We start from the raw sequence: 27,788 nt of genomic DNA, 5'->3' as shown, positions 1-27,788 counted from the left end.
GTCGCGTTCCCAGCGCTCCTCCATTTTCGCGCGGGTAGATAGAGCGCGTCGCGAGAACGCTCGCTCGTCGAAACGCCTCGAGATTATCAGCCGCGAGAATAATTGGACGCGAGGTCGCACGCGACGAGACGAAGAGGAAAGCCTCTCACTCGCGGTGTCGCGCTGCCGAGGCTAATTCGCTCGAAATCATTTCCAAACTTCTCGTTAGCTGCGCCACGATGAGGGAGCGACAGATTTTTTGCACCTTCACTCCTCGTCTCGCCCCGCGAACGGCATGACTCAGGCACGACATCCATGTACAAGGCGCACTTTTCTGAAACTTGCAGTGTTCCTGCTGGTCGTTGCTATCTCGAGAGCGTACACGTTTCAAGAATTCGTCTCGACTGATTCGACCCCGGGCGGTAACAATTGCTCGACCACCACCGACAGCTTCCTCACTCTTCCCTTCTCAAACGAGACGCGGCTGGGCGAGATGGACACGACAACGAACGTGCTCACGGACGGCAAGAAGAACAACCCGAACGTGTCGCATCCGCGGACGTTGACCTCGCCCAACGAGTGGGACGAGGATAAACCGCGGCTGAAATTCCCGAAATGCGCCGCGGACGAGCACTACAAGATGGCGAGCTTGCATCTCGATAAGGGCTGGTTCGTCTTCGACTTTCTGCGGGCTTTCCTGTCCTTCGTGCAGCCTTACGACATACCGACCGGTAGGCCATTATAACGCAAATCGCAAATGGTTTCCGCGGGATCTGTTTGAGACTTGAAAGCCTCCCTTCCTTCAATATATACGCGCCTTTCGGAATCTTTCAATCGATTCATATTGAAATCGAATGGTTTCTTCGAGCGCCTTTGGTCGTATCATGGACTCACACACACACACACACACACACACACATGTGATCTGTTTTAGTAAAAGAAAAGAAAAAAAAAGACAGCAGAAAAAGTGGGAAAAGACAAGTACAAGACTTTCGACACTTCGCTACGTCGCCCAATTTCGTATATTCAGTTTAAACACCCGTTACATAACTTTTAACCTCGCTCCCTTTTTCTCTCTTTCAGTAAATTAATTTTAATAAATTGCACTGCGAATTGCGCAATCAAAGGGACACTTTGACCGCGCGCGCGCGCGCGCAGGAAGCGACAGCCGCGTGAAGAGCAGCGATCAACGAGTATTGGTTTTCGCGATGTACAGTCGCGCGCAGAGAGAACATGTCGAGCATTCTATTAATCTCTCGAGTATCTCATATTTCATCGTCGACGCGCCCAACATTCTCGAACATTTTGTTAATTGAACAGCCGTCTGTTCTGAATCTAAGCCTAATAGATTCCTCTCGACACTGTCGGGCTCCATTAACGTTTCTCTTCCAATTAACGATACGGGATGGAGGAAAACAAACGAGAGAGGGTAGGAAGAGAGGAGGGAGGGGAGGGGAGGGGAGGGGAGGGGGGGGGAGAAAGAGAGCAAAGTACAATTCTTCTCGCTCGTTACAGGTCTGTTGACGGACGCCGTGGAGAATCGCATAAGCACCGGCAAATTGATCTCCGAGGTAAGGAGAAAGCGCGCCGGAAAAATATTTAGCTACCAGCGAACGCGGTGGAGTACGTCATTAAAGGGAGCGCATGCTTCATTCATTAATTTGATCCGGTGCTCTCGACTCGGGACAAGAGAATATATCCTCGGACGCGGCGCGTCGCGAGTCGCGATATACATAATTTTCGCGATAAACAACGCGCGGATGCCGCCGCCGCAGTTAAGTTTCTCGCAAGCCTCGCTCTAACCTTTACTTTTAGTCCATGCACGTGGAAGCAGCTTTTCTGGGCTTAGTAGGCGTGTGCTGCGTACTGGCCTGCTTAATACCTGGCACGGAACTTTGGCTCGCCTGTCGTCCAATCAGAGAGGATTACAAACCCTCTCGGCATCCCGGTGTTCTCGCATCTCTCCTCGCCGTTCTCGCCTTTATGCTCGGGTAGGATCTATGACGATTCTCCGTTCTTAGACACACCGTCTCGCCGAGAGAACTTATTACCCTCACTTCCAACCCTACCCGTGTTCCCTAATTCTTCTATCCTTCTTGATTACACGCCGCGAGTGTGCAATAGCCGCGCGCGACCCGCGCGGTGATAAAGTCCCTCCGATTACGCCGACTTTTTTACGTTAACGCGGTGAGATTTCCCGCGACCGCGTCTCACGCCGCTTTATAAATCCACGTTTCTTGCCTTCTTTTGTTCCTTAATAATTTCCTACATAACTATGGGGATTTTAAATGCGCGTACGTGACACTAACGGGAAAGAAGTACGCTCGGTTCCCATACAAAAGTATCAACGATTCATCTTCCTCTATTCTTCTCCTTCTTCTTCTTCTTCTTCCTCCTCCCTTCGTTCCGCACATTTCGTTTTAATTTAATAATCACGTTGGATTAACCCTGCAATAATACAAGGTGATACATAACGGAAACAAATGGTGTTAGAAAGAAGATGAAGAAGGAGAGAGAGAGAGAGAGAGAGAGAGAGAGAGCAGAGTTCTCGAAGTAGCTAGCTATTCGTCTTGCTGCCACTCTGGAGAACCTTTTACCTAAAGCAAGTACTTACTACGTTATTCATAATCCTTCGCGCGTACTCAGGTCTTGCATGGTGACAATGATAATATGCAACGAGGCGGCGGCTGCCGGGATCGGGAAGCTCCCTATGACGGTCGAGACAGCGTTGCAGGACTTAAAGGACTATCACACGGATACGACGTCGCAGCTGCGAAAGTGTCTGACGAGGAGCTTGGACGTGGCCAGCGAGGCGATCCTCGCCGATCTGGACAGTGAGTGAAAATTCCTTTTTCCGCGGCATTAATACGCTCACGTTGTTAAGACGCTAGACGCGAGGAGTTTCGCCCGGCAAAAAGAGTCGTTCGTTTTCTTCCGCTTTCGCGACGTCCGAGCGGTCAACGCAACATGCGAGAGGGCTTTCAACTAGCAGTATCAGCGCGCGACCACGGACGTGACTACCGAGATATTTCCCTCCCCCCTTGTCAGAACACCCCCTTTTCTCGCATTATTAACACGAACCACGAACACGTCCAAGTCACGGTGATTATGCCCTGTTCCGACCGCGTCCGGGTTCTGTCAGCCTCGCTACCGCCTTCGCTCGTCGACGTTCGGCGTGTGAAAATTACCCGACAAAACGAGAGAAACCGACCGACGAATAAGGAAGAAACGTCGAGATTATGCAACGACAATGACGCGAGGTTGTTGCCAAAAGCGCCTTGACATGCGTGCTCAAGCCTCAAGCTCGAAAAGATGGATTCGGTGGGATAAGATCTTGTCAAGTATTTACTTGACCAGACACTTCCTAGATTATTTTCTACGTTGTACCTCTTCCTCTCTCCCTTTTGCTCTCGCTTTTGATCACGGATAAGTCCCGCCGCTGAATTCGGAGAGCAGGGAGAACTGTTCGCGGGAGAGGTAATTGTTAACGGTAATAGAGAGCACACAATGTACGCGCGCGCACATGCGGTCGATTAGCTAATTTCCAAAGGAGGTCGAGTGTGGAAAGCGGAGAACCGCTTGCGGTTCGATTGCTGGAACTCCGCTACTTTAATGCAACATAGCGCCCGGTTGTAAGCGACCTTCTATCTCTTGATTCTTGAACGTGGCCGCAAACCGGCTTCGCCGCCGCCGAGCGTCGTTAGGCTCGTGTTGAAATCGTTTAAATCGTCCGCGTGTCGTCGGTGCATTTCCATCGATTCCGCCGCGCACAGGTTAACGCGCGACCGCAAACGCGACGCCAAAATCGCACGGTTTAACGCAACCAAACTATTCGCCATCACGCTGTCACACACACACACACACACACACCGAGGCGTACAATTGAGCCGCTGATTTTGAGAGCCACTCACGTCAATCCGAAGTGCACGCATTACGTGCCCCTCGTTACGCGGTCGTTAAGATTTCCTTCAAAATCGTACTTGTGCACACATGCACGACATTTTTCCCAATTAAAAAGCTTTTAGTAAAACGGTCGCATAGCGGAAGTTGGACAACACACGTATGTACGACTTTTTTTTTTAACCAAATGCAGAAAAATGGATAAATATGTGAACAAAGAGCTACACACGGTAATATCAAGTCATTGGGCTTTCGACATTTGCGGCTCAGGAGACTCCGAAAAAATGTAGATATAAAATCACACGTGACATTTAAATTTTCAAAAACTTTTCCGTTCCGACCAATTATTTTTCATCCGTTGTGCGTGCGCGATAGCGGGACACATTCACCGGTAGGAAGTAATTTCTCGCTGTATGCGACGACCAGAAATATTTTTAGTTAAATGGCGGACGGCTTGAATTATATGTGCATTTATATTTATGATACGCCCGTTTGACTCATTCGCTGGCAGGTTGGAATATTTTTAACCTTTTTCTCGCGAGTCAAAAACACGCGCTATTTTATCTCCCGTATTATTTCGCTTATATATACGCACGCGCGCGTGTACACATATACACACGCATACGTAAGCATATGCACACGGCAAAGTTATTTGCTACTGATAATGATATAACGAATCAATTAATTTAAAACCTGTATTCGCGTCATTGCGAAAGTACAAGCGATGGAATATTGAATTTCGATAATTAGAATGATATCGGAAAGGGAAAACAAGAACGCCATGCATCTTCTGAATTTTCGTGATTGAACCGAATTTTTGTTTCGCTTTATTTACAAAACTCGACACTTCGATCGCGATACTGCAAACATACAAGTTATATATCTTTCACGCATCTATTGTTTTGTAATATATAAAAAGAAGCGATGGCACATAGTATTTTTATTCTCGAACGGTGAGTCATACATCAAGTAAACTTTTTCCGTTTTTCCTGGGGTGGAACCAAGTTCGAAGCACATATGACCACTCGGTCGTTTACCATCCTCTGTTCAAGGTGCATTTATCATAATCCTGCACCTAATGTTCAACATTTCCGTCTCTCTTTTTTGTGTAATTCTCTTTGACCTCATTCATATTGCCATGTTCCAAATTTACAAAATTCACAAAATCTCGCGCAAATGAAACGTGTACGTGTTCATTTTCTATGTTACACACGTCCACGTCGTCCACAAAATTAAAAAAATAAAAAAGACATTCATAATGCATTCAGAATTCATGATGCATTCAGAATATCATACTCGATACTTAAAAGTCAATTATAAATGAATGGTGATCAGAATATCGACTCTCTTTGTTCTCGGCAAATTCATTCGTTCGAATCGGAAATCTTCTGCATGAGAAATATTCTGATCGACATACCAGAAAATCCCGAGATATCCTGTCTTCTCTATCCAGCGTCCTGACTATTACGTCCGCTCAACTAACAATGCCGCTAACACTGACGCTCGCGTAGATGCGATTTGAACGGAGAAACTACACTGAGAGAAAAGTATATGATATTTGGAACTATAATGATATAGTAACTAAATTATAGCCCGAAATATCATATTTGTAGTAAGTATTACCATAATATCGATAATAATTACGATATAGGTATAGTATGACCAATCATATAATATTTTTACTAAGAATTATAGTAAGTTAAACTAAAATTATTGCATGGATACAAATATAAAATGGTAGGTAAAGTAACTCTTTTATATAGTCAATATTACCGGAATATTTGCTAAATGATGACAGATGTAACTATATGAATATCAAATCTCACTATATTTGTGAATGAGAAATTATCATATATGTGGTAAAAGTAACTAAACAATTATTTAAGACAATCCTTGACTATATATTTGTGTTTATTCTACTGTATTTTGCAGATTTCCACGAACTATAAAAATATGGTTGACGCCAAAATGAACTATAAAATATAGTGAGATTATAGTTAACTCAATTATATTTTTCTATCAGTGTACGTGTGTTACTTAACGCGATGTCGACGAAAGACCGATTCGACATTTCACGAAACGATAAAACGTTTCAATTATCCGAAGAAAACAATAACTAACGACATACTTGTGCCGCGGTATCGCACGAAACGAAGTGGAAACATTCGAAAAATGGCACACGAGCACAAAGGTCCGTTTATCCCTGAAGGTTTATCCTTGAAGGTTGGGAATGTTTTGAAAGCGTCGGTTCTTGCGATCGCTCGATCGTTCGCTTGTGGCAACTACGCAGTGATGTTTGGCGGAACGTTTTTGTCTACCTGTCCTATTTTCCAGATGACGTTATAGTGATATTGTATTCGTATATAGTGGTGATTTGATGAAACAATAGAATGGTTATAACAACGTAAAACTATAATCGTTACAACTTTGGCAGAATTTGCAGAATTAACGTTGCACCAAAATTTCGACTCGGATCAACACGGCTGAATTTCGTTCTTATCTTTTAGTATTATCTACGCAAAAAGACGAGTTCTTTCGGTTTAATGCAAATCCTCTTTGACTTTTTTATCTTGTTCCGTTTCCCTTTTCCCTCTCTCTCTCTTTCTCTCTCTCTCTCTCTCTCTCTCTCTCTCTCTCTCTCTCTCTCTCTCTCTCTCTATCTATCTCTCTTTAACATCTCCCGCAATTCTCATGTATATTTAGAAGACTTTATATTCCATCTATCAGCAACACATAATGCCTCGTTTACGAGAAGAAAATTTACGCTATATATTTTCAGTGTATTCATACAGTAGAAAAAAAAAAGTGACGGAAATTCCAATTTAAAATCCAATCACGAAAGAATAAAAGCGGAACAAAATTCTGCGATGTTGGTTAGTTGTTGATCACACATACGCGAAAATATTCCTTCATATTATACTTTAATTCTCGTTACGTTTTCATAACGCGTAATCCCGGAAGGAATTTTATTCCATCGTAGATATATATATATATATATATATATTTATATCCACGATATCAACAAACGCGTGTTTTACAATGCAGAACCTGCATGACGAAGCACGAAGGGCGCACGCGGAGCGCAGACCTCTTCGTCCGGGCTCCTCTTATTACATTTCATTTTTCAACCACGCCACTCACGCGAAACACCTTCGTTACATCAGCAGACGTTTCCGAGAGGATAAAGTTCCAATACTCCCTGAAAAGAGAAAAGAAACGCGGCGTGGGTTCAGCTTAAAAAATTTAATCTTCGGCTGGGAGCAGCGGAGTGGTGCACGCCGACGTTCTCGCCATCGATTCGCTGGCGAATGCGAAATTCTTACGAACAAACATGACAATTCCGTAGCGAGTCCGGCCCCGACTAGAAATTTTGATCAGGTTCACCTAACATTGATAAGGACCTAATAAGGTGAATAAAAGATAATCCTAAGTTAATCCTAAATAAATCAGTCCTTATAATGTCTTAACGACAAATGAGTAAGGAAGACCTTTATAAGGTTATAATGATTGGGTCCTTAATGTACCTACCTAGTGTATGATATAATATAGTTCAGTTAATCAGGTCCTTGTCGGGATCTTATTCACTGTACCTAATATGATTTACATTATCAAGTTTTAACAAAAACCATTTGTAATTAATTTTGTATATATATAATATGAATATGTGTGTGTATGCGCGCATGTGTGTGGGTGTGTGTGTGTGTGTGCGCGCGTGTATGTGTATGTGCAAAACTTTAATAGTACTGGACGTGGTATAAAAAGATATTTTTATAATGAGCCACATATAATTAGAGACAGTTCAATTTTTATCGTATGACGCGCAACGACAAGTTACCTGTAGCGGCGTGCGCACTGCAGCTCTCATTTGTTTTGCATTTGTCCATATATGGGCCTGCAAGACAAAAGACGCTCGAGAAGCAATTCAGTCGCTTACTCTGTGCGTGCATGTTGCGTATTTATGTTGTGCGATAATTTATTGGTCGTGACGAAACATTTTAGAAGTATGCGATCAAGCGATCTAAAATATTATTTCATGCAAATATCTTTTTATTTGGAAATGACATGAAAGAATTTTGCAGCGTGTCATTTCTTATTTCCAATGTCATCATTCAATATAGCTGTGGCGAGTAATCAGGAGCTATAATTTGAAAAAAAAAAACGTAATAAGGATTCCATAAGGTAACTCAATAAGGACCTGACTATGAACCTTACTAAGGTCCTGGCATCCACGCTGCGTTACATGACTTACTAGGACCCGATAGTACGAGAGCAGTCTGAAAAGTTCTCGGCCTAACAATGAAAGAAAATCTTTTTTGCCGTAAAATATGTTTTATTTTTCGATATAATCTCCTGAAACTTCGATACATTTATTCCAACGTTTTTCCAATAATTCAATATCATCATTAAAGTGTGATTCCGGAAAATTCTTTTCGCTCTGGTGTACAGTGGTGGATCCAAGTTTCATCAACAGTTATGAAACGACGACTTGAAATCCATTTTATTTTGCTGAAAACGACATCCAAACGCGCATTGAGAAATACGCATTCGAATGCGTTTCTGGTCAATTGTTAGCAAATGCGGCAGCCATCTTGCACAAAGCTTTTCCAACTGGTGCTACTACTCGAATGCTTTGACAGATCGGTATAAAATTTTACATGGATTTATATCAGGGATGTCACTTTCCAATACAATTATAGTTTGACAGTCTCTAATGCCATGTATGTGTCAGGTCAGGAGAACTTTTCAGACTGCCTACGTATTAATGAGGTTAACCTGATCAGGACCATGGGATAAATATCTAGTCGGGGCAATTTCGCCGTGATGCGTCCGGCATTGCCGGTGAGTGAATCGGTCGCGCTTGGGTCAGACGCGCGAATTACAGCGAGGCTGCGACCTTTCTCACAACTGGAGACGCATAGGCGTCTAATGAAAGCTATCGACAGTCTATAATCGTCGTGTAATGGATCCATCGTCGCCCGGCACGCTAACAACCCCGGTAAATTGAGCTCGTTAGTGCAATGCAACCGCAGGAATTATGCGCGTTTGCCTAGCACAAAGCCTCGCTCGCTCGCTCGTTCTCTCCCGCTCGCGCGAGCGTGGGGGACACGCCGCGCGGGGGTTCCATCTTGATTTCAGATCACGTAGCGCGCACCGAGTGAAACGACAACGATACGATTTATCGGGAACGTGACTATGCCGTTTCTTTCGGAACTCGATATAACGAAACGTACGTCATGAGACGGAATTACCGGCGATACGAGACGGCGCGGCCGATGCCACCGCGGATTAAACGCCACGGGCCGATCACGAAGCATCGCCATCGCGTTTGCGTGCGGCAAACGCTGTATCGGAGTCGCGCGGCTTCTCCGTCTGCTCGCCCTCGCAGCAAAACGTCGCGCTCCTCGCGCTCCTCGCGCGCGCAAAAACGGGGCTACATTTTTAATTGTTATCGGAGATCTCTCGCGCGCGTTACCCCGCCTCGAACGCTCCTGTATTATCAAACCACCTGCGCCGGGCCGAAATTCCTATCAGATCGCGATAACCGACGCGGATACAGGCTGGATAAATTATTACCGCCACGGACCGACGTGACGGGATTTACAATGGCGCCCTCGCGTCTATATCCTGCGCGCCTGCGAGTGTCGCGAGTGTTCGTTATCCCGAGGCGATCGAGTTGGTCCGATCCGTTTTTAACCGTTTCGTTCCACTGCGCGCGGACTCTTTTACCCGGACGTTCTAATTATTTCGGACTGTCGCGGAATTTTCGGAGGGGAGCGTGATTGGCGGGCGATACTCTCTCCTGGGCGGGTCGCGGTGGTGTGTGTGTGTATGTGTGTGTGTTACTTCAAGTGCCGTAGAATATTAAGCGCAATTCGCTCATGACGTTCGCTGCCGCCGCCGCCGCCATCGCCGCTGTCGCTTATACGTATGCATTCATGCGCGCGCGCGGTGTTTGTATATTAATGGAATACGTTACGCACGGAATAAAAGCGGTCGGACGGCAATGATATCACGCTCTCGCGTGTTTTACAGATGTCGAGGAATTATTGGGCAAACCCGTGCAGGCCGAGCTCTCGGCCGAGACCGGACTCGACGTCGCGTTGGACGCGTTCGTCGACCTGGCAAATGGTAAGAGAACAAAAGGAAACGTGCGTAGAGAAAGAGCGTCCGCCAAGACAATTCGTCGGACTCTCGACGCGGGTCGCGTGGGACGTGATGATCTCGCGGCACGGTTCGGTAAGTCTCGAGATGAGGCGTCTCATCCGATCAGCTCCCGAGAGAAGAAGGAGGAGGGAGTCGCGCTGCTTTGAAAATATTCCGCGATGTCGTGCGGTTTTTCAACGTTCCGGCAACGCAAGAGCGACGGTAGAGCACTGTACAAAGCACACTCGAAGGCTGAATTCCGTCGACGTAACGCCGCGACGCGACCGCGACGTTGGAGCGTCGCGCGTTTCGCAGCCGCCACGTAACAGACGGTCGTAATAAACACGGAGATAAACATTTTCCTAAGTTATCGGCGGATCGCGTAACGCGACAAATTGGAGCCCTCGGGACCTTGTTGTTACTCCGACTACCGGTGCGTGCTCACACAGCGCAACACGGATATCGCCGGGAATATTTCGTGCCAATATTATAGTCGGTCCGTTAGAGCGAGTGGGCTAGGTGACGGTACACCGAAATGTTTGCATATTCGTAACGTCGTAATATGTACACGTCGTACTCGTCCTACGTATATTAATTTATGCATCGAATTGTGCGCGCGGAGGAGGGACGCGTTTGCCTCTGCGAGCTGCGCGCTGCTCGCGGTCGAAATAAATCTGACGACTGCGACGTGTGCCTTCATCGCGACGCGCAGTCTGCGAGCGTCGGAGATGCAACTTTTCTGCCCGCCAGGAATTAAATTCGATTCTCCTTTACGTCAGCGTAGTCTCTGATTCTCGCGAGGGAGGGCGAAAGAGGCCTCCGAGCGCGCTTCGGCTTGAGCGCACTTTGGAGTTCCCCGCGTCCCGGCGGGTTATAAATCGCGTTATAATCGGTGCCGGGAAAGATTTGCCGCCGAGTGTCCGATTAATCAAGCGCGAGTAATTAACGCGACTGCACACCGGCTACACACGGCTATAAACGTTACTTTCGGGCCATCAAACTCGCGGCCGGTTACGTTACGCGGCGGTTCCGCTTGTTTCTGGTAAGGTTATTCGGTCTTCGAGTGAACTCACCGCCGTTAAGTGACCTTCTGGACCCGGAGTGTCACTTAGTCGCGGCACTAAGTTACTAACAGTATACTAACTGAATTAGTAGGTACTACCGCAACTACGGACCTCTCTCGCTCTTGCTATCTCCTTCCGTGCAACGTCTCGCGTAATCACTACATGTGTATCGTACGTACGTGCAGTACTTAATGTTCTATAACTGGTGTCCCGAAAATGGTCATCTCAAGAAGCGACGTTGGCTCGCGAGAGCCGTTCGTCAGTGAGCAAGCTGTCTCGCGAAACAAATGAAGCGTTCACCCTCCGCTAGGGAGAGAGAGAGAGAGAGAGAGAGACAGAGAGAGAGAGAGAGAGAGAGAGAGGGCTCAACTTATTTTAATTAGCAGATTCTACGTGCTAGCGCTGGCGTTTCGAGCTGTTTGGAAATATAATTACGCGGCGATAAGTCGGTGCTTCGAAAAAATGTACACCAGCCAGCCGCCGAAATGAGATCCGGAGCAAATAATAACGGACTACCGACATCGAGGCAACGCAAACAGGAAAAACAGAATCCCGACGCAACGTCTGAAAGTTTTAATTAGAGAAAATCTTAATTGCAGGAGATGGTAAGTTCCTGAGGACTTCCTCAGGGCCGTTGCAAAGCCGTCGTATGGTAATTATCAAACGATACGTTCGCGCAACCCAGACATGTAATTCTAACTATTTCAAGCGCACTGCGGAAGTTCTATGACGTAAGACCTATGGCGAAAGGTCAACACCGGCGGGTCGCTCCTTATCGGCCCTTCGCTATCGAGATTCCAATTATCAAGTCGTTACCCCACACTTATCTCAAGAGAAATGATTTCACTGGTTGCCATGAGCCACGCTCTAACACCAATCTGGCTGCAACAGCTTTTCTCTCGATATCGTACTACATTTTCTTCCCCCTCTCTTTTTAATACGTCGCGTGAGATGCGGCGATTATGAATTCGCGGCACACGCCGTATACTCTCGTCTAGAGACGTCGTCATCGAGCTTCGAGAGCTTCGCCCTCCTCGTCGGAGTGTGTGCGTTTGTAGCAAATTAATTCAAGTAACGAAAACCAGTTACGGCAGCGAGTGCTCGGAGACGACGCCGTCGCGCGTCTCGTATATTCCCTATCAGCACGGAGGACAAAGTCTAATATGCAAATGACAAGTAGCGGCGCTTTACAAATCGCCTCGTTACTTGTCGGACTTGTCGTTTGTCGTCGCCATCCATCGCTTGCTCGATGACCGATGCCTCGACGAGCTGTCCGGGCACCCAGTATGTCGAAAGTTCGTACTACCCGCTGCTATTAACTGCTATCGATCTGGATTATCATCAGCCGCCGTGGGGCGGAGATAAACGCGGAAGCTTATTAAATTAAACGGCGAGACGTCGCGCCGGGGCGGAGCGTGAACGCTCGTATCTTTCGCGACTGCGCGCGGCTCTCGAGCTGTGCTCTTGCTTGTTAAACAAGCACTCAGCGCATTAGCGTGGCCTGCTAATGACGTTTCTTCGGGTTTCCAAAGACGAATCGGGCCGCGTCGCAGCGGCGCGTTCTCTCGCGCGCGCGAGAACACGCCGAAGCGGAGAAAACGCGCGGCGTGACGGGACGTTCGAGAGACGACGTTCGCGGGCGCACGATATATTAACAATATCGCGTCGTATGTTTCAGCGACGCAGGAATTATCAGCCGGGGTCGAGTCTTTGCTCAGAGAGGGCGAGAAAGCGCGCGAGCTCGGATCGGAATTGAGCAGGGAAACGGACGAGATACGGCGGGACTTGGAAGGCGCGGTGAGAGCGTGCTCCGGTCCAGATCGTTCCCTTTGTGCTGTCATTGACTCTTCGGGGATTCGCCTGGATCTGCGGATAGAGCGGGTGAATAAACTTTACGAGTGACGCTCGTTCGCTCGACGAGCGAGCGTTCTGAGGTTCGCTCGTCGATCGGGAGATGGGGAAAATAGCGGAGGAGATAAATAGCCCGGTGGACTCTCGTCGCGAACGCGAGCGCGAGCACGCCATCGGTGTTTTATTTTGTTTTATTTTATCTTGTTTATTTATTTTTTGCTTTTGATCACGGATCGACGCGCGGCAGCGAGGATATTTCATTTTTGCCGCGCTGCAAAATTTATCTAAATATAAATGCGTACAGCGAGGGGGGGTCATAAAACCCGCGACCGGGACGAAATTTGGCGTACGGTTAAAACGGTGTTGTGGTTGCGCCCGTTTGATCAACGGCCATAACGATGTTTAACTTCCATTATCTCTCTCTCCCGGCTCTCATTTCGATTTCGATTAAAATCGCGCACGATATTTATACCCGCGTTCGTTGCTCTCTCTCTCTCTCTCTCTCTCTCTCTCTCTCTCTCTCTCTCTCTCTCTCTCTCTCTCTCTCTCTCTCTCTCTATCTTCCTCCTTCTTCCTCTGCTTTCTACTCGTTCTCACGCTAAACACGTTCCACTTTTCTCCGCGTTTGCTTCTTCATCGTCGCCGCCACCGCGTCGTTTAATCGCCGACGCGTTACGCTGCGATTGTGGACTTTATTGCGATCGTAATTCTCGGATTACGCACGGTCTTCTCCCTCGCTTCGCCAATTCCGTCTTGTTTGTCGCGTCTCTCTCTGGGAATAAAAATAATGATTATGTGAGCTGGGAAGAGATGATCAAATTGGATTCTATCGGTCCAGCGGTGGTGCGAAGGCTGGTCTACGCGCGCCTGCAATGACATAAAATTGGCAATCTAGAGACCGTGATAGATGAGATCAGTGCGGCGAAAACTTTCTGGCGCTCCTCCGTGTTTTCTTAGTCGCGAAGCTCGCGTCCACCTCCTCGCGTTTACACGCGACCATAAACAGCCGCGAATTCGCGAGCGAGAGCCCCCGAGAGAACGGTTCCTTCCTCATTGTTACCGGATGAATTCAAGCGCGTTACGCGATAATAACAATATTTTTCTCGCTCGTGACTCTCGCTCTTTCTCTCTTGCTCTCTCGTCTCACTTCGTTATCTCGCTCAGCGCTCTCGAAATTTCCCCGCGATGCAGATCAACCTCGACGGACGGACCTTCACTAACGAGTGAACGTCCCGAGTAAGCGCGCAAGTAACAAATGATTTTTCAAATCACGTAGCTCCAGCGTTTAAAGGCGATTTTTTGTAACGGACGTCGCGCTCAGGAGGCTCTCATCATTCATCCCCCGCTCGTTCGATTCCGACGTCGCAGACACACACGTGTGCCTGAGAGTCCCAGATACAAACTACCGTCGGCGCCAAGTTCGCTTATTTATAAGTCAATCGAGGTATACGACGTGTACGTGTTTATATGTATACCTGCTCGTCTGAAATTTTTTCATCCCGAAAGTTGCCGATGCTCCGACGTAACCGACCTGCAGGAAAAATTGACTACTCGGCGAAGAATCTTCCATTAAAATTTTATCCGCTTACTCCGATATATCTTGCATATATACACGTACATATATACGTACCCCTCCCCGTTGCAGCTACTGAGGGACGACCGTCTACTACGTTTACGGAGCACTAGTCGGGAAAATTTGACGGAAGCGGGACGCCAAGCTCGCGGAGAATATCTCCATGTACCGCATCACATCGCCAGGACCACGTTGGACGCTCGAAACCGTAGGTAGAATATTCACGATTCCATTCTCCGAATTGATATAATATCGGAAAAATTCGGCGCTGCGCGCAGAGCGTGAGAGAGAGAGAGAGAGAGAGAGAGAGAGAGAGAGAGAGAGAGAGAGAGAGGGGGGGAGAGAGAGAGAGAGAGCCGTATTCTCAATAACGAGCTTTCTCGATACAAACCAGCTGCGGTCGAGCGAGTCTCGAGGGTTCGCGAATGCAGGCTCTACAGAATTTAGTTGAGCGTAGTTAAGGAGGCGTGGTTGAGGGAGGTTAAGGAGGAGGATCAGTAAAGGGAGTGAGGGCAGGAGGAAAGGGCGCTATAGCGACACGCTGTAACGTCAGAAAACTTTATGACATTGACGCCATGCATTATGACACGTTACGGCATGCACGATGACGACCGCGACGACACTTCAGCGCACAAACTTGAGCCGAAGTGCACGCTCCCGAAGAAAGCTAAATTAGTTCCTCCGCCGTCAGGCTCCTCCCGACGTTACGCGAGCCGTCCGAGCGAGTTAAATGGCTCAAGGCGCTCCGCCGGGAAAGTAATAAATGACACGGATAATTGCCATTTCACGTTATGACCCGCTAATTTGCGAACGCGGTGGGAAAGACGGGCCCGCGTGCGTTCTCTCCATGTTTCTCGCGTTTCGTTTTCGTTTAATTAACTCCGAGCGGCGTCTCTTCCCGCAAACGGAAATTTCGACGCGCTCGGTAATTCCCGAGTTGGTCCCTCTCGAACTGGCTCGCGAGCAAGCGTTTCGCCGTCGGCTTCGCAATTCCACACGTTCCGCGCTCATTTCAAACACTTCGTGGCCGCGCGAAATCGATTCGATTTTATGATAATGATCGCGCTAAAGCATCTTCGCGACCGCGCGACCTCGCGATTTCCTTCGCGGAGTTTCTTGTCGGTAAATCAGGACATGTCGGCGTATCCGGGCGGCGAGCAAACTCCGGTGCCGGTGATCGAGAAGCGAACGCGATACACGCGAACCGTGAACAATACCGTATGCAAAAACGAAGAAGAGGAAGAAAAGGAAGAAGAAACACGACGGTGGTGCGTCGAACCTTCGTCGCGATTCAAGGAAATAGCAATGTCTCGCTCCAGCGCCGCTCTCGCGACGTCCCGCATATTTCGGCCAACACGAAGCGAGCGGGAAATGAACGCAACGCCGTCTTGGCGGAGTAAGTATAGTTTCGAAGAAACATCGAAAGTCCGATGGATTTTGCAACCCCGAGAATTACTTCAGCCGCAGGTGCTTGTACATACAAAAACATACTCTCGTCCTAGTTATGCGCTCTCTCTCTCTCTCTCTCTCTCTCTCTCCCTCTCTCTCTCCCTCTCTCTCTCTCTTTCTCCAACATTCTCGGTACTCCAATCCAACTGATATCAGCACTTGAAAAAAACTTTCGCCAAGGAAATAACGACGGAGAGACTCGACCTTTGGATCTCAGATAGAGTGGAAAAAGTGCGCGGCGAGGAATCTTTCTCTCCTTTTTTCGAAGAGCCGCGCGATTGTATAGATATCTAGACGGCGATTCGATGTAATCGCGTAACGTATCGCAAACGATATTTCGCCGCGGAGGCGATGTAGCAGCCGGGAGACGCGATGAAAAAGTGAACTTTCGGAGACTATTACTTTTGTAGATTCATAAGACGCGTGTTATCTTGTGTTGGCGGAGAAGGAGAGAAAGTTCTTCCTCGATACTTACTCGTGTTCGTGTAATCTTATCTATATGTTCCTCTTAAACAGCGGCTGTGTGTTTAAGGCATATTATAACTTCGGGGGCGGGTAAACAACGAGCTGCACCAGATTGTATTTCGTCGCGAGGGGAGAAGCTGGTGAAGCGTCGTGCATAAACTCGCGTTTGTTTCGCCGAAGCGCTTTTTGATGCGCCGATGATCGAACGTCCTTTGGCGAATCAACGCCAGAGTCGTCGACGAATACAGCTGTGTGTTCCATCGACCTTGCGTTGATAATATTTATAACCTCGCTCGCATCGCGGCCAGCATAATTCCTCGAATATTCTTCGTTATCTCCTCATCACTCTCGGCCCGTAGTAAGATCGTATTTCTGCGTCTTGGCCGGACTCTCCGACGAATATTTCATTGCGGATTCAAAGCGTAAAGTATACCAAAACGTTGACAGCTTCCAAGAAATATATGACGCACATATTAATTCCGGGCTTTGCTGCGCAGGACGTGCACGAATGCGGGGGGGGGAGATGATATTCCGGATAGATACGCGCGCAATGGATTATTTCCAAATGCGGGCTTATTTTAAAGAACGATCCATAATCAAAGTGGCCGCATAGAAAAATGATGAACTGGGTCAGATCGGGATGTCCTATTTTTGAACGCGGCATTTTGAACGCCTGAATTCAACTTCGACTTCGACTTCAGTCGCTTGTCACGAGATGTCGCGAATATATTTAGAGATTTGAGTTCTACGAGTGGCCAGACGTGCGTCCGGAATTACGCACTGCGTTTCCCGGCGGGAAATTCCAACGTGATAAGAGAGTTCCAAAACGATAAAAGAGACCGAAACGAAGAATCCCAAAATCGTCGTGTCCGCGCGCGAGACTAAAACGGCAGCTTGTTAAAATATTCCGCTACATTTTCCCTCGTTCTTGTTTCTTCGTTCTCTTCTTTTCTTCAGACCGTGCCGGGTCGTTTAACGCAGAAACGTCGCGCTTCTCAATAGCGTTTTTGCACGACCCTTCCTCCCACCACGTCGTACTGTATAAACGATATTTCGTCACGGGTCGGGGGAATGCGCGTCAGCGTTTCTGCCGCTACGGACCGCGATGAGCGCGAGATCAACGGCGAAAAAGGGGGAGAGAGTCAGGGGACTTTATCCTTAATAGACAAACGAAACGCGGTAAATGCTTCGAGCAAACATCTTCGTCGAGATCCCGCAATCGTGTTATATATCTCCCCCGAGACGCGCGCATACACACACACACACACACACACATACGTACGCACGACTTTCGCGATGGGATCGGTGATTGATGCCGAGAGAGTCACGCGTCGACGGCCTGTCGGATCATATCTCCGACCTATTCCACTCGCTGCTAGATGCCGATATGTGTACTCTGTAACACTAGCGAGATAAGCTTTTACTTAAAGACGAATCCGAGAACATGAATCGCACGCTTGTTACCGACGTGCGATGCTGTTAGCTATTGTGAGGCAAATATTCTTTTTCCTCCTTTTCTTTGCTTGTTCGCTCCTTTTTCCTTTTCTCCCCCCCCCGCCTTCCCCATTTTTCCTAAAGAGTTTTTTCCGTCGATCTGTTGTTGTGAATAGCTTTGAAGGAAAGCATATAATTATGATAAAAATATTGAATCGATTCTTGCTTTTAATACCTAACCGTTCATGTACGAGATATTGAGTATTGAATATGAAAATCCGAAATGGCGTTCGGAGCATTGAAAAACAATAACGATCGCAGTGAGGTCAATGGTGGGGAGGACAATGTGTTTACGTTTGGAAGATAGAGTTAGTTAGTCAGTCGCTGTTGGACGCCCGAGGTAGACATGCAGTCACCACTCGTGCTCAGAAGGTTGATTAATCGAATCATTATTTTCTAATATTCCACTGGTGATCGGAATCGGAAGTATTGTTCCCTTGCACAATTAGTTGATTTCTCTTAATTCCGAATACCGGTGTGTCGTCGTGCGTTTCCCCTTCGACACCGGTCCGATTCAGGTGTTTTATTGATCGCTAGACCGGGCTCGTCGTGCGCCGGGGGGCCCGACATGACCTGAGTGATCTACGAGGGTAGTCCCAGAAGTATCTGACCTAACAAAGAAAACACAAAAATTTGGGGAAAAATATCTTGATTTCTCTGCATAGTCTCCTCATAGCTCAATACACTTTTCCCAGCGATGTTCATAGCTTCGATACCCTGTTTATAGTGGGAATCGTCGAGCTCCTCAAGATAGCCATCAAGCCACCTTGGTCCATTGTTTCGACTGTTCCTTCGTCTCAGGTGTGAAGTGATGGACCCATGTTTCATCTATGGTTATGAATCGACGCAAAAACTCGGCTTTATTGCTGCGAAACTTCGCCAAACACTCGATTGAAACATCCTCACGACGCTGTTTTTGTTCCAATCGCGGCACCCATCTTGCGCACAGCTTTCTCATGTCCAAATTTTCAGTCAATATGCGATGTACAGCACTTTTTGAAAAGCCTACCATGTCTGCTAACTCGTGCACTTTCAGTCGACGGTCATCCAATAGCATTTTGTGGATTTTCTTCACCATTTCTGACGTGGTCATCTCATTTGGTCGACCACTGCGATGTTCGTCTTGGCAGCTCGTACGGCCTCGTTTAAACTCTCTGCCACCCAATATTTTACTGTTGTAAACGAAGGAGCAGACTGCCCCGGAGTAGAATCTAGCTCCGCTTTCATATTGCTTGGACTGAGGCCTTTCAAATGAAAGTATTGTATCACATAACGATGCGACCAATTTTTTCCATGTTTACAAATTCACTGAGAGCGTTCACTATCGATGGCTGCCAAACAAATACTAAACAACGTAGCATCGTCAAACTTCAAACTTAAGCTTTATAAGGTTGATACTTTCTACCATAGTCATTCTTTACAAACAACAACCGCTATCTATACGTCAGGTCAGGTACTTCTGGGACTATCCTCGTAAGTCAGCAGCTGAGAGGGACATCTCGTGCGCCTTCCCTTGATGTCCATTCTCATGATGTACTTCTTGGTGCTGGATGGTGAGCTTTAGGCTGGGATACGCTGGTGATCTCCTCGTGCGTTTTCGCTTGGAGATCTCCGACTACCCGCCAGCGGTTCGAGTATGCGCATTCCCACTCGAACCGCTGTTTTTGATCGATTGTCGCGTGAGGTAATTGCGCGAGAACCTGACTAGAAGGTGCTCTAGCCTTCGGTGCGTCTCCGTATCCCGTCGACGGGCGTCTGAATTATATTATCGTTACGCTATCTATTGTTTTTTTTGTATTTACTACCTCGAGCTGCTCGTCTATTCATTCGGCTCTATGTATAAAGTAAATAAACAAAAGAAGAAAGGTCATATCTCTAGGGACCATAGACATAGGGACAGAGCATGAGATAGGCGAGGCCGTAAGATAGGCGAGAGGAGTTGTGCTGAAATGCGGGGGGCGACTGTGCCTAAGTTTCACTGGCTACAATAGTGCGCATATTCAAATACGTGCATGTATTTGGAATATGTGATGGAGGATTTAAAATATCGGTCCACAAATTGCGGCTGGTATTATTTTCTGGAACGCTAAACAGCTAAATATTTATATAATATTAAAAAGCTTTCTTAAAAATTGAATACTATTATTTTACAGTACACGCAATTTTATACCTGTGAAATGTGATTTTTCGATTTTTGTCCACATTGCTGACTTTTTTTCCAATTTCGGCTACCGGACCTGTTCTTGCACTTTGGAACACAACACTGCACCATTCTATTATTTGTATTTATCTCTTTTTATACGACACCGACAGTTACGCTGACAGTATTATTTTGCAGAGGTTATGCGTGTGTCTTTTCTTTTTTTTTTTTTTGATAATTTCATTCACATACAACTTCATACACATCTATGTATGTATCAAATACTTACACACGGCACAATCAATCAGATTCAGGCACAGTTTACCTCGTCGCACCGTCCCGCAATGGTTATCCCCCCGCAACTCTATGCTCCGTCCCTATATTCCTATGTCTATGCTGGGAACTCGCTCCCATGTTGTTCGTACATCCCTATACCTTATTCTTATACTATCGACTCTTTGTCGTGTTCCTCGCGCCGGTGATCGAAAAGTCACACGATTGACTTCTTTAGGTGTAAAAAATGAGATTCTTTTTTCTCTCTATGTGAATGTGAACGATAAGTACGATAAATGTCGAGTCGGAAGAATCTACAGCACGATCCCCCACTGCCGTCGATGCCACGACCGTCTCTATTTCTTGCAGAGTGCAAATTTCGTTTCGTCTTGTAATCGGCTTACAGTCAGTACACACACACAGCGGTCTGCTTTCAACGGCTCCGTTGTTGTAGATTGTAGATTACACCAGTTCTCTCGTGACACTATCGCCGATTGTGAGCCTGTCCGCGCCTTTCAAGCACGCCTCATTGATTATGTGTACACATCGAACAGACACGTGAAACGAGATTAATCAACAAGTGCGAGCGAAACGTTCGCGATGCCGAGCGATGTACGCCGCGCCTTGCCGAGTAATAAAGCGTAAAAATGCGCCAAGGAAATTATTAATAAAGGAAATTGAGGGTATATTCAGAAAGGAACGAAGGAGATGATGGATGCTACAGCGCTGGAATGTCGATGAACCGAAGCACGACGCGGACTTGTATTCCTGTCAACTTCTCTTAACTCTTCGATCGACCAATAACGCTTGTCGCCCGCCGCCATCCATAGTAGACAGATCCGATAAAGAGGTGACGAGATGGGCGTCTAATGCGAAATCTATATCGCTTTAATATTACTCTCCGCGAAAAGAAAAATTGAGAGAAGACCAGAGGTGGCGCACAAATGAGAGAAAAAGCATAAAACCCTCGTCCCATTGCCGACGGTGAGTAAAGTTAAACAAAATCGACATCTGACGATTGGAGATTATTACAAAGCAGCTTTTAACAGCTCGGCACGATCCAACAGAAAACTAGATTGTACGAAGAAACTTACTAAAGTTCTCTGTGTGTGCGTGCGTGCGTGCGTGCGTGTGTGTGTGTGTGTGTTTATTGGCGCGTGATAAACGGCTGAATAATACAGTAATTAACAAACAGTATTCGCACAGCCCCTTTCTCGAAAAGGAAAGGAGTTGTCGTAAAATTTATGTAATTACTCTGCGCTACAGATCCACCGGGTGGGATCGTCTCGACAATTTTCCCCACTGGCGCCGAATTACCATACGCGAGAGAAATACAACGCGCGCTCTCTCTCTCTCTCTCTCTCTCTCTTTCTCTCGTCAAAACAGCAAAATATAATATACCTCACGCAAGGGCGAATACTATCGAGCTACGCGTTTTAAGAACTTTGCCGTTTTGTGCGCGTGGCGCACTGTTATTAATCATAACTTCCGTGCGCACGGGGGGAGGAGGGAAGGGGAGTACGTCCGACTTCGCTTCGGAAAATAAAATCAGCGAAGAAAGAATTTGGCCGGCATATAATTTTAACACAGAGATTTACGAGCGGAACCTCCCGCGCGCTTTTAAAACGCGCGGTTCATTCGTGTGTGCGAGTATCCTTCCCTCTCCGTTACGTACGTCGAACGAGGCAAAATTGCGAGATGACAAGAACGTAGATAAATTCCATATTCGTTCGTAGAGATTCGACGCGAGATCAATGCAGCGCGTGCCAGGATTGTCGATCAAACGCGCAATATAGAGACGAGCAGTTTCGAACTCTCAAAGCAGCTGGATTTTGCGAGGAGCGTCGCGGATTATGTTATACCTCGTGTCATCGCTTTCGAGCACGCCAGATGGATCGTCGGTACAGGTATGCGGAATTTTGCAAGATTACATTGAATATCCCTCCCTCGTCGCTCGACGCGGGTATATATGAGAGGAGAAAAAAAGCGGAACGATTGGAAAAATCGATTTGTACTTAGGAATCGGATGAACACGGGGATAAGTCGATAAAACGCTACAAGTTTGCACACATATACGGCTATTTCGGGAGAGACGATTCATCAGTCATACGTATAATTAATTACGCGTGTCATAAATCCGCAGTTAACTTTTGTTACTCTAACCTCGGGGAACGTCAGACGCCGATTTGTTTCCAATTTTTTATAGTTATTTTTAATGTCAAAATATGAAGAAATCTGCTATCATTTTTGGCTTAAATTAATTTCTTCAATTTTTTCGAAATTTTTCAAGTTTTGCACAAGTTTGTACTATTTTATACATATTTGAAACAATATTTCTTAAAAATATATATATCTGATTTGTTGAAACTTGCACACACCATAATGCCGCCGATTATGAATCGGAACCATTTTGTAAAATTCAAAATGGCGGATCTAATATGGCTGACGTCATTGTTGAAAAAGTGGTCAGTTTTATGCTACATTCGACGTTGGGTAATCTTTCGACTCACTATCCAGCAAACAAGCTCATTTTAACATCAAAATCTGGTAAAAAATGAACAAGAAATGAACAAAAGAAGAATGAATAAAAAACGTGAGAAATTTCGAAAAAATTGAAAAAATTAACTTAAGCTAAAAATGACAACAGATTTCTTTATATTTTTACATCAAAGAAAACTATAAAAAATTGGAAACAAATCAGCGTCTGACGTTCCCCGAGGTTTACTTGTAAGGAAATTAGCCGCAAATGTTTACCTCGACACAACAGGGAAACGTCAGTGAATACACTCGCTCGTGCATTTTTCACGAGCCAGAGCAGGTGACCGATGAGAAGTAATGTTTCTTTTCGTTTGCTCGTGACAGCTACGGTTCTGTGCGTTTTGCCGGTCTTGTCCTTACTGATGGGGGCTCTGTGCTGCCGCTGCGGATCGTCCGATGGCAAAGTGCGTCCAACCCTTTTGTGGTAAGCGTTAGCTCGTACAAACGTATAGCAGAAAAGCACGGTCATATAATAATACTCGCTCCTTATGATGCAATTTCGATGAAAGAGATTTTCTCGTCCCATTGTCGCGGAAATGTTGCACCTGAGGAGATTTCGCGTCACCAACAATTGTCTCGCCAGTAAATGGGTATAGTTGTATAATTCAACGATTATCCGATTAGCAGTTCGATGCGCTCTACCGTGAACATTGCCCGTTGGGCTTCGAAATTATCGAATGACATCGACGTGGAGTGTACAATATTACGCCGATATGGAACGATCTCGGCGTATTATTGCGGACTACGACGATTCGTATAAATGAAATGCAAAATTCTTGTCCATTTATCACGTTCGCTACTACAGTTAGTTTATTCCTTTCACGTCTCTCATCTGTTTCCACTCGGTTGCTCAAGACGTATTTAGTTTATTTATTCATAATATGTATATAGAAGCAAGGAAATATTATTGTTTTTCACATACACACACTTTGTGATGGCCGACATGTTGAGCGCAATTGAAAATTTCCAGTAGAAATCAGCTTGAAGCGGAAGAGATCGATGCGTCACGCGCGACGCTGACAACGAGCACGTTAAGGAAAGAACACCAATGTGGCGAGACGAAAGGATATTTTGAAATACGTATAGCAAACATCATAAAATACATTACACATCAACAAGTGCCTTTCTTCGCGAAGGACTGCATTAATACGAGCGCATCACAGCTCACTCGACGCGACGGCGAATTTCTTTCGCGCCGCTTGTACGTCGCTTTATTTCTTATTCGACAGAGAGCAAAGTAATGAAATCCGCGCGCGAATTGTACCCCGACATCGCTCGGGCGACTTTGAAAAGTGAAAATTGCTTCACTCGGCGCCGGGTTCTTTTGTGAACAAACGGCACGGATTATCTTCGCATTTTGCCATCTACAATATCTCCTTCATTATTTCAAGGCATCGCATGTAAATTCGAGCTGCGCCCCGTCGCAGCGAGCGCCTTGAATTAAAAGCGCAGACTGCGCGTTTCTTATAAATATTCATCGATATTCATTTGCATGCGCAGCTTTCACAGCTTTGTATCAGGCACGATGTATAAGAGTCTGCGTTAAACTTCTGCTGAGAAACTTATCGGGGTGCAGGTAACATTGTGGGCTGAAGCCCACATTATTACGGCAGGTATTACGGCGGAGATTACGGCGCGTGAGAAGCTATATGTTTATAAGGTCGCGGTGAATTATCATTCGACGAGCGGCGAGACGACGGAAGGGACCCGAACCGGAAATGTCTCCGGACTAAACGCGGCCCCGATAAGACAGATCGCCGGACCGAGTGTGTCGATCGGATTTCAGTGCTGTGATCACGAGCTGTTTCGTCTCGATTGCACTGTGGGCAGTGTTCGTCGTCGCTCTGGGCATCTCCAGCCACACGGAGATGTTGATATGTCGGCCGCTCTACGACCCTGACTACCGCAGCATGGAAGCCGTGCTGGAAACCCGAGCGTTCTTAGGACGAAGGCTCGCAGTCCCCCTCAAGCAGCTCTTTGAGTAAGCTACGTTATCCTAATCAAGCTAATCAAGCTTTACGCAGGTGTCGTGTTACTCGGAGTGACGTAAACGGCGAAGAGAAAATGGCGGACACCGGCGAATACTCGATGTGGTTATTGTTGCACGATCGGTATAATGAAGAACCAACTGATTCGCGCGGTGAAACGTTGCTTGCACATTTTCGAGCAAACAGAGAGAGAGAGAGAGAGAGAGAGAGAGAGGGAGAGAGGGAGGGAGAGAGAGAGAGAGAGAGAGAGGGAGAGAGAGAGCGGAGAACGAACGCGGGTCGCCGGTTGTTGGAATGTTTTTTAATTTATCATCAGGCGAAGGCGACTTTGTGCTTATTTCCGCGGAGTTTACGCGGAAGCGTGCTCGTCGCGCTGCGGTAAATTACGCGCGTACGTGCATTCGCTGCGCTTATATTTCTATTAGACGTCCCGCGGGCAGCAGTATTGTAAACGCCGCGACTGGTTTCATGCAACGCGCGGGCGCTGCAGCTCTTTCAGCGCGGTGCGATATTTATTCGCAGAAAATGTCGAAACAACGAGGCGGCTTATCCCGCCTTCGGGCTCGAAAGCGCCATGAAACTGGAGCATTTGACTGCGCATTGGACGTGGCCGGGCTTGTCGAGGGTAATTTCGGATATTAGAGTCGACCTGAAGGGCCTGAAGATACTGACGCCGGGTCTGCGGCTGCGTCTTCAGGATCTGCTGCACGCCTGCGGCCTGAACCTCACCGCTTACAGGATCACGGTAATCGTTGCATTTGTTTATTAACCGTCGCGTCTCTGTCTCTGTCGCCCGCGCATCGCGATTCTTCATCTTCGTGCTCGACTCGAGACTGCGAACAGGAAAGCAAGGGGGAAAGCGAGGAGAGATCAAGCGAACGAGCGTCCCGGGGACGCAGACTCTTCGCGGAGGAGTCTGATTAAGGCCCGAGATTATACTCGAGGAAGTTCGAGGAATTTCTCCCGGCGGAGAAGTCGCTACGAGCCGGCGCTTAAAAAATGATATTAACAAATTGCACGGCTAGATCGCTACACGCTAGCGCACGCTAGGCCGCGTGATGAACGACGCGTACGGATTTCGCGCAGCGAGTTATATCCGCGATTATGGTTTAACCGGTCGCCGCTGATTAAAGCCAATTTAACTGAGCGCCGCGCGATGATTTATTAGCTCGCGGGAGCTCGCTCGCGCGCGCTTTTCGCGTTAATTCATGAACTTCCGTGTAAAAGTGCGTTCCATGTAAAAGCATGCACAAATAAATATCGTCGCAAATGATGTGAACTCCCGCGGTGTGTTCCGCGCGTGTTCTCTCTTTCTCTCTCTCTCTCGCGCGCAGATCCAAGGGCCGATTCTCAGCAAGGATCTGAACACGATGTCGGACCAGCTGGAGAATATATCCCGTCAGCTGCAAGACCGCAGCATCGCCAGGGAGTTGCAGAACATCGGCATAACGATGCGGGACCTCGCGCTGCAGCGGGTGAGGCCTCTGATGAGGTTGCAGGACGACCTGGTGTATCGCCTGGCGGTCCTGGAGCTGCAGGTTCAGCCCCTCTGGCGCCAGGTCAATCGGTCGATCTCTCATCTGAGGACCATACAGTACTACATAGACCACCAAGGCGAGAAGATCGCTCAGCTGGTAGGCGGCGCGAGACCGTCTCGTCGGAACACGCGTCGTTCGTTTCGCGCGGTTCGGAGGAGCGTCTCCTGACGCGGACTTGATTGAAATTCTCGTCGCTCGTTGTTTTGCAGAAGACGAAGTCGTACGTGGACCGACTGGCGAATTACCTGGATCAGTGGCGGGCTCACGTGCTCGTTGAAATGGCCACCGGGGTGTCCAAGTGTCGGCCCTTGTGGGACGTATTGCAGGGATTCCGGTATCTGCTGTGTGCGCACATCCTGAGCCCTCTCGTACGTACGATTAAAAACGGACGTTCAGCGTTCGACGACGCGATGAATATCTAATACAGCATTGATCCCGCGCATTCAACGCGGCCCCTTAATATTCAGGACGGTTTCTGGCTCGCTGTGCTCGTGTGCGCGCTCGTCATGGTCGCCAGCACGCCGATCGCCCACGTCTTGTCGCTGGTGTACAAGAGGCAGTCTCATTACGCGAGAAACCTCAACCTACTGTCGACGAGAGCGTCAGTATATCTCAGTTTGGCTTATCTCGTTCGAGTGTATCTCTCGACCGCGACCGGCACATGAGCGCGTGAAGATAATCAAATATCGAATGTGTTTTGCTTAGCGAGAGTGTCAACACGGACGACGGGACGTGGCAAACACCCGAGTGAGTACAATTCGAAGGCAGAAAGAGATATATTCGTTGGCTCTTCGTTGTTCGAGTGACCGACCGCACACGGGGAGAAAAAAGAAAGAGGATCGGTTGGATTAACGTGACAGCGAACGAAGCCGAGGGTATTTGAATGCATTGGTCGAAGGAGCCAGAGAAGTTCTGGCTTCTACAAGCTTCTACAAGCGAAATTCCACTTCCGAGAGCCGGCAACTTCGTTCTCCCACATCCAGCCCACATCTCAATCAGCGCGAGCTTGGCTCGCGCGCGTTAATTGAATCCAATAATTTCCCTCCGTGTGCGGTAAAGTAACGTCTCTCGGGGGGAAGAGCGTGTAAAAGTGTCGTCGCTCACTCGTTGCGAAGTCGTACTTGTAAATCGCGCGAAACTGCTCCTCGCAGGCCTCCTCCGCCGGCGCCGCAGAGCGACTGGTAACGATCGAGGACGAGGGACGAGGGACTTGGGGTCGCAGGCAGCTCGGCACTCGGCTAAGCGGGCTAAGGATAATTATACGGCATACATCAGACTTTAATATCATAGCGGGAACATGGGAGAAGCTTCAAGTATAGATCGTACAAAGTAAGTCGCGCTCGTGTCTAACTGGTCGCAAGCGGACCTCTCTACTAGATGCAAGCCAACCGC

At 47.4% G+C, this 27,788-nt stretch overlaps 1 protein-coding gene across 1 annotated transcript; it reads left to right on the top strand.

Annotated features, from left to right (window-relative positions):
- The first annotated feature begins 274 nt into the window (after positions 1-274).
- Positions 275-27,774, top strand: prom (prominin). Its single transcript, XM_025303620.1, has 16 exons — positions 275-710; positions 1,495-1,550; positions 1,795-1,970; positions 2,626-2,813; positions 9,913-10,008; positions 12,766-12,968; positions 14,584-14,719; positions 22,069-22,239; positions 23,195-23,294; positions 24,657-24,851; positions 25,381-25,603; positions 26,193-26,492; positions 26,606-26,764; positions 26,864-26,997; positions 27,102-27,143; positions 27,548-27,774. Exons 1-16 carry the CDS (start codon positions 275-277, stop codon positions 27,579-27,581), a joined length of 2,649 nt encoding a protein of 882 aa, XP_025159405.1. The 3' UTR covers positions 27,582-27,774.
- The last annotated feature ends 14 nt before the right edge of the window (positions 27,775-27,788 follow it).

Source organism: Harpegnathos saltator, unplaced genomic scaffold, assembly GCF_003227715.2.
Source record: "Harpegnathos saltator strain DR-91 unplaced genomic scaffold, Hsal_v8.6 scaffold56, whole genome shotgun sequence".
Classification (NCBI taxonomy): domain Eukaryota; kingdom Metazoa; phylum Arthropoda; class Insecta; order Hymenoptera; family Formicidae; genus Harpegnathos; species Harpegnathos saltator.
The sequence above is the reverse complement of the archived record's forward strand: the minus strand, read 5'-3'. Positions and strand labels throughout refer to the sequence as shown.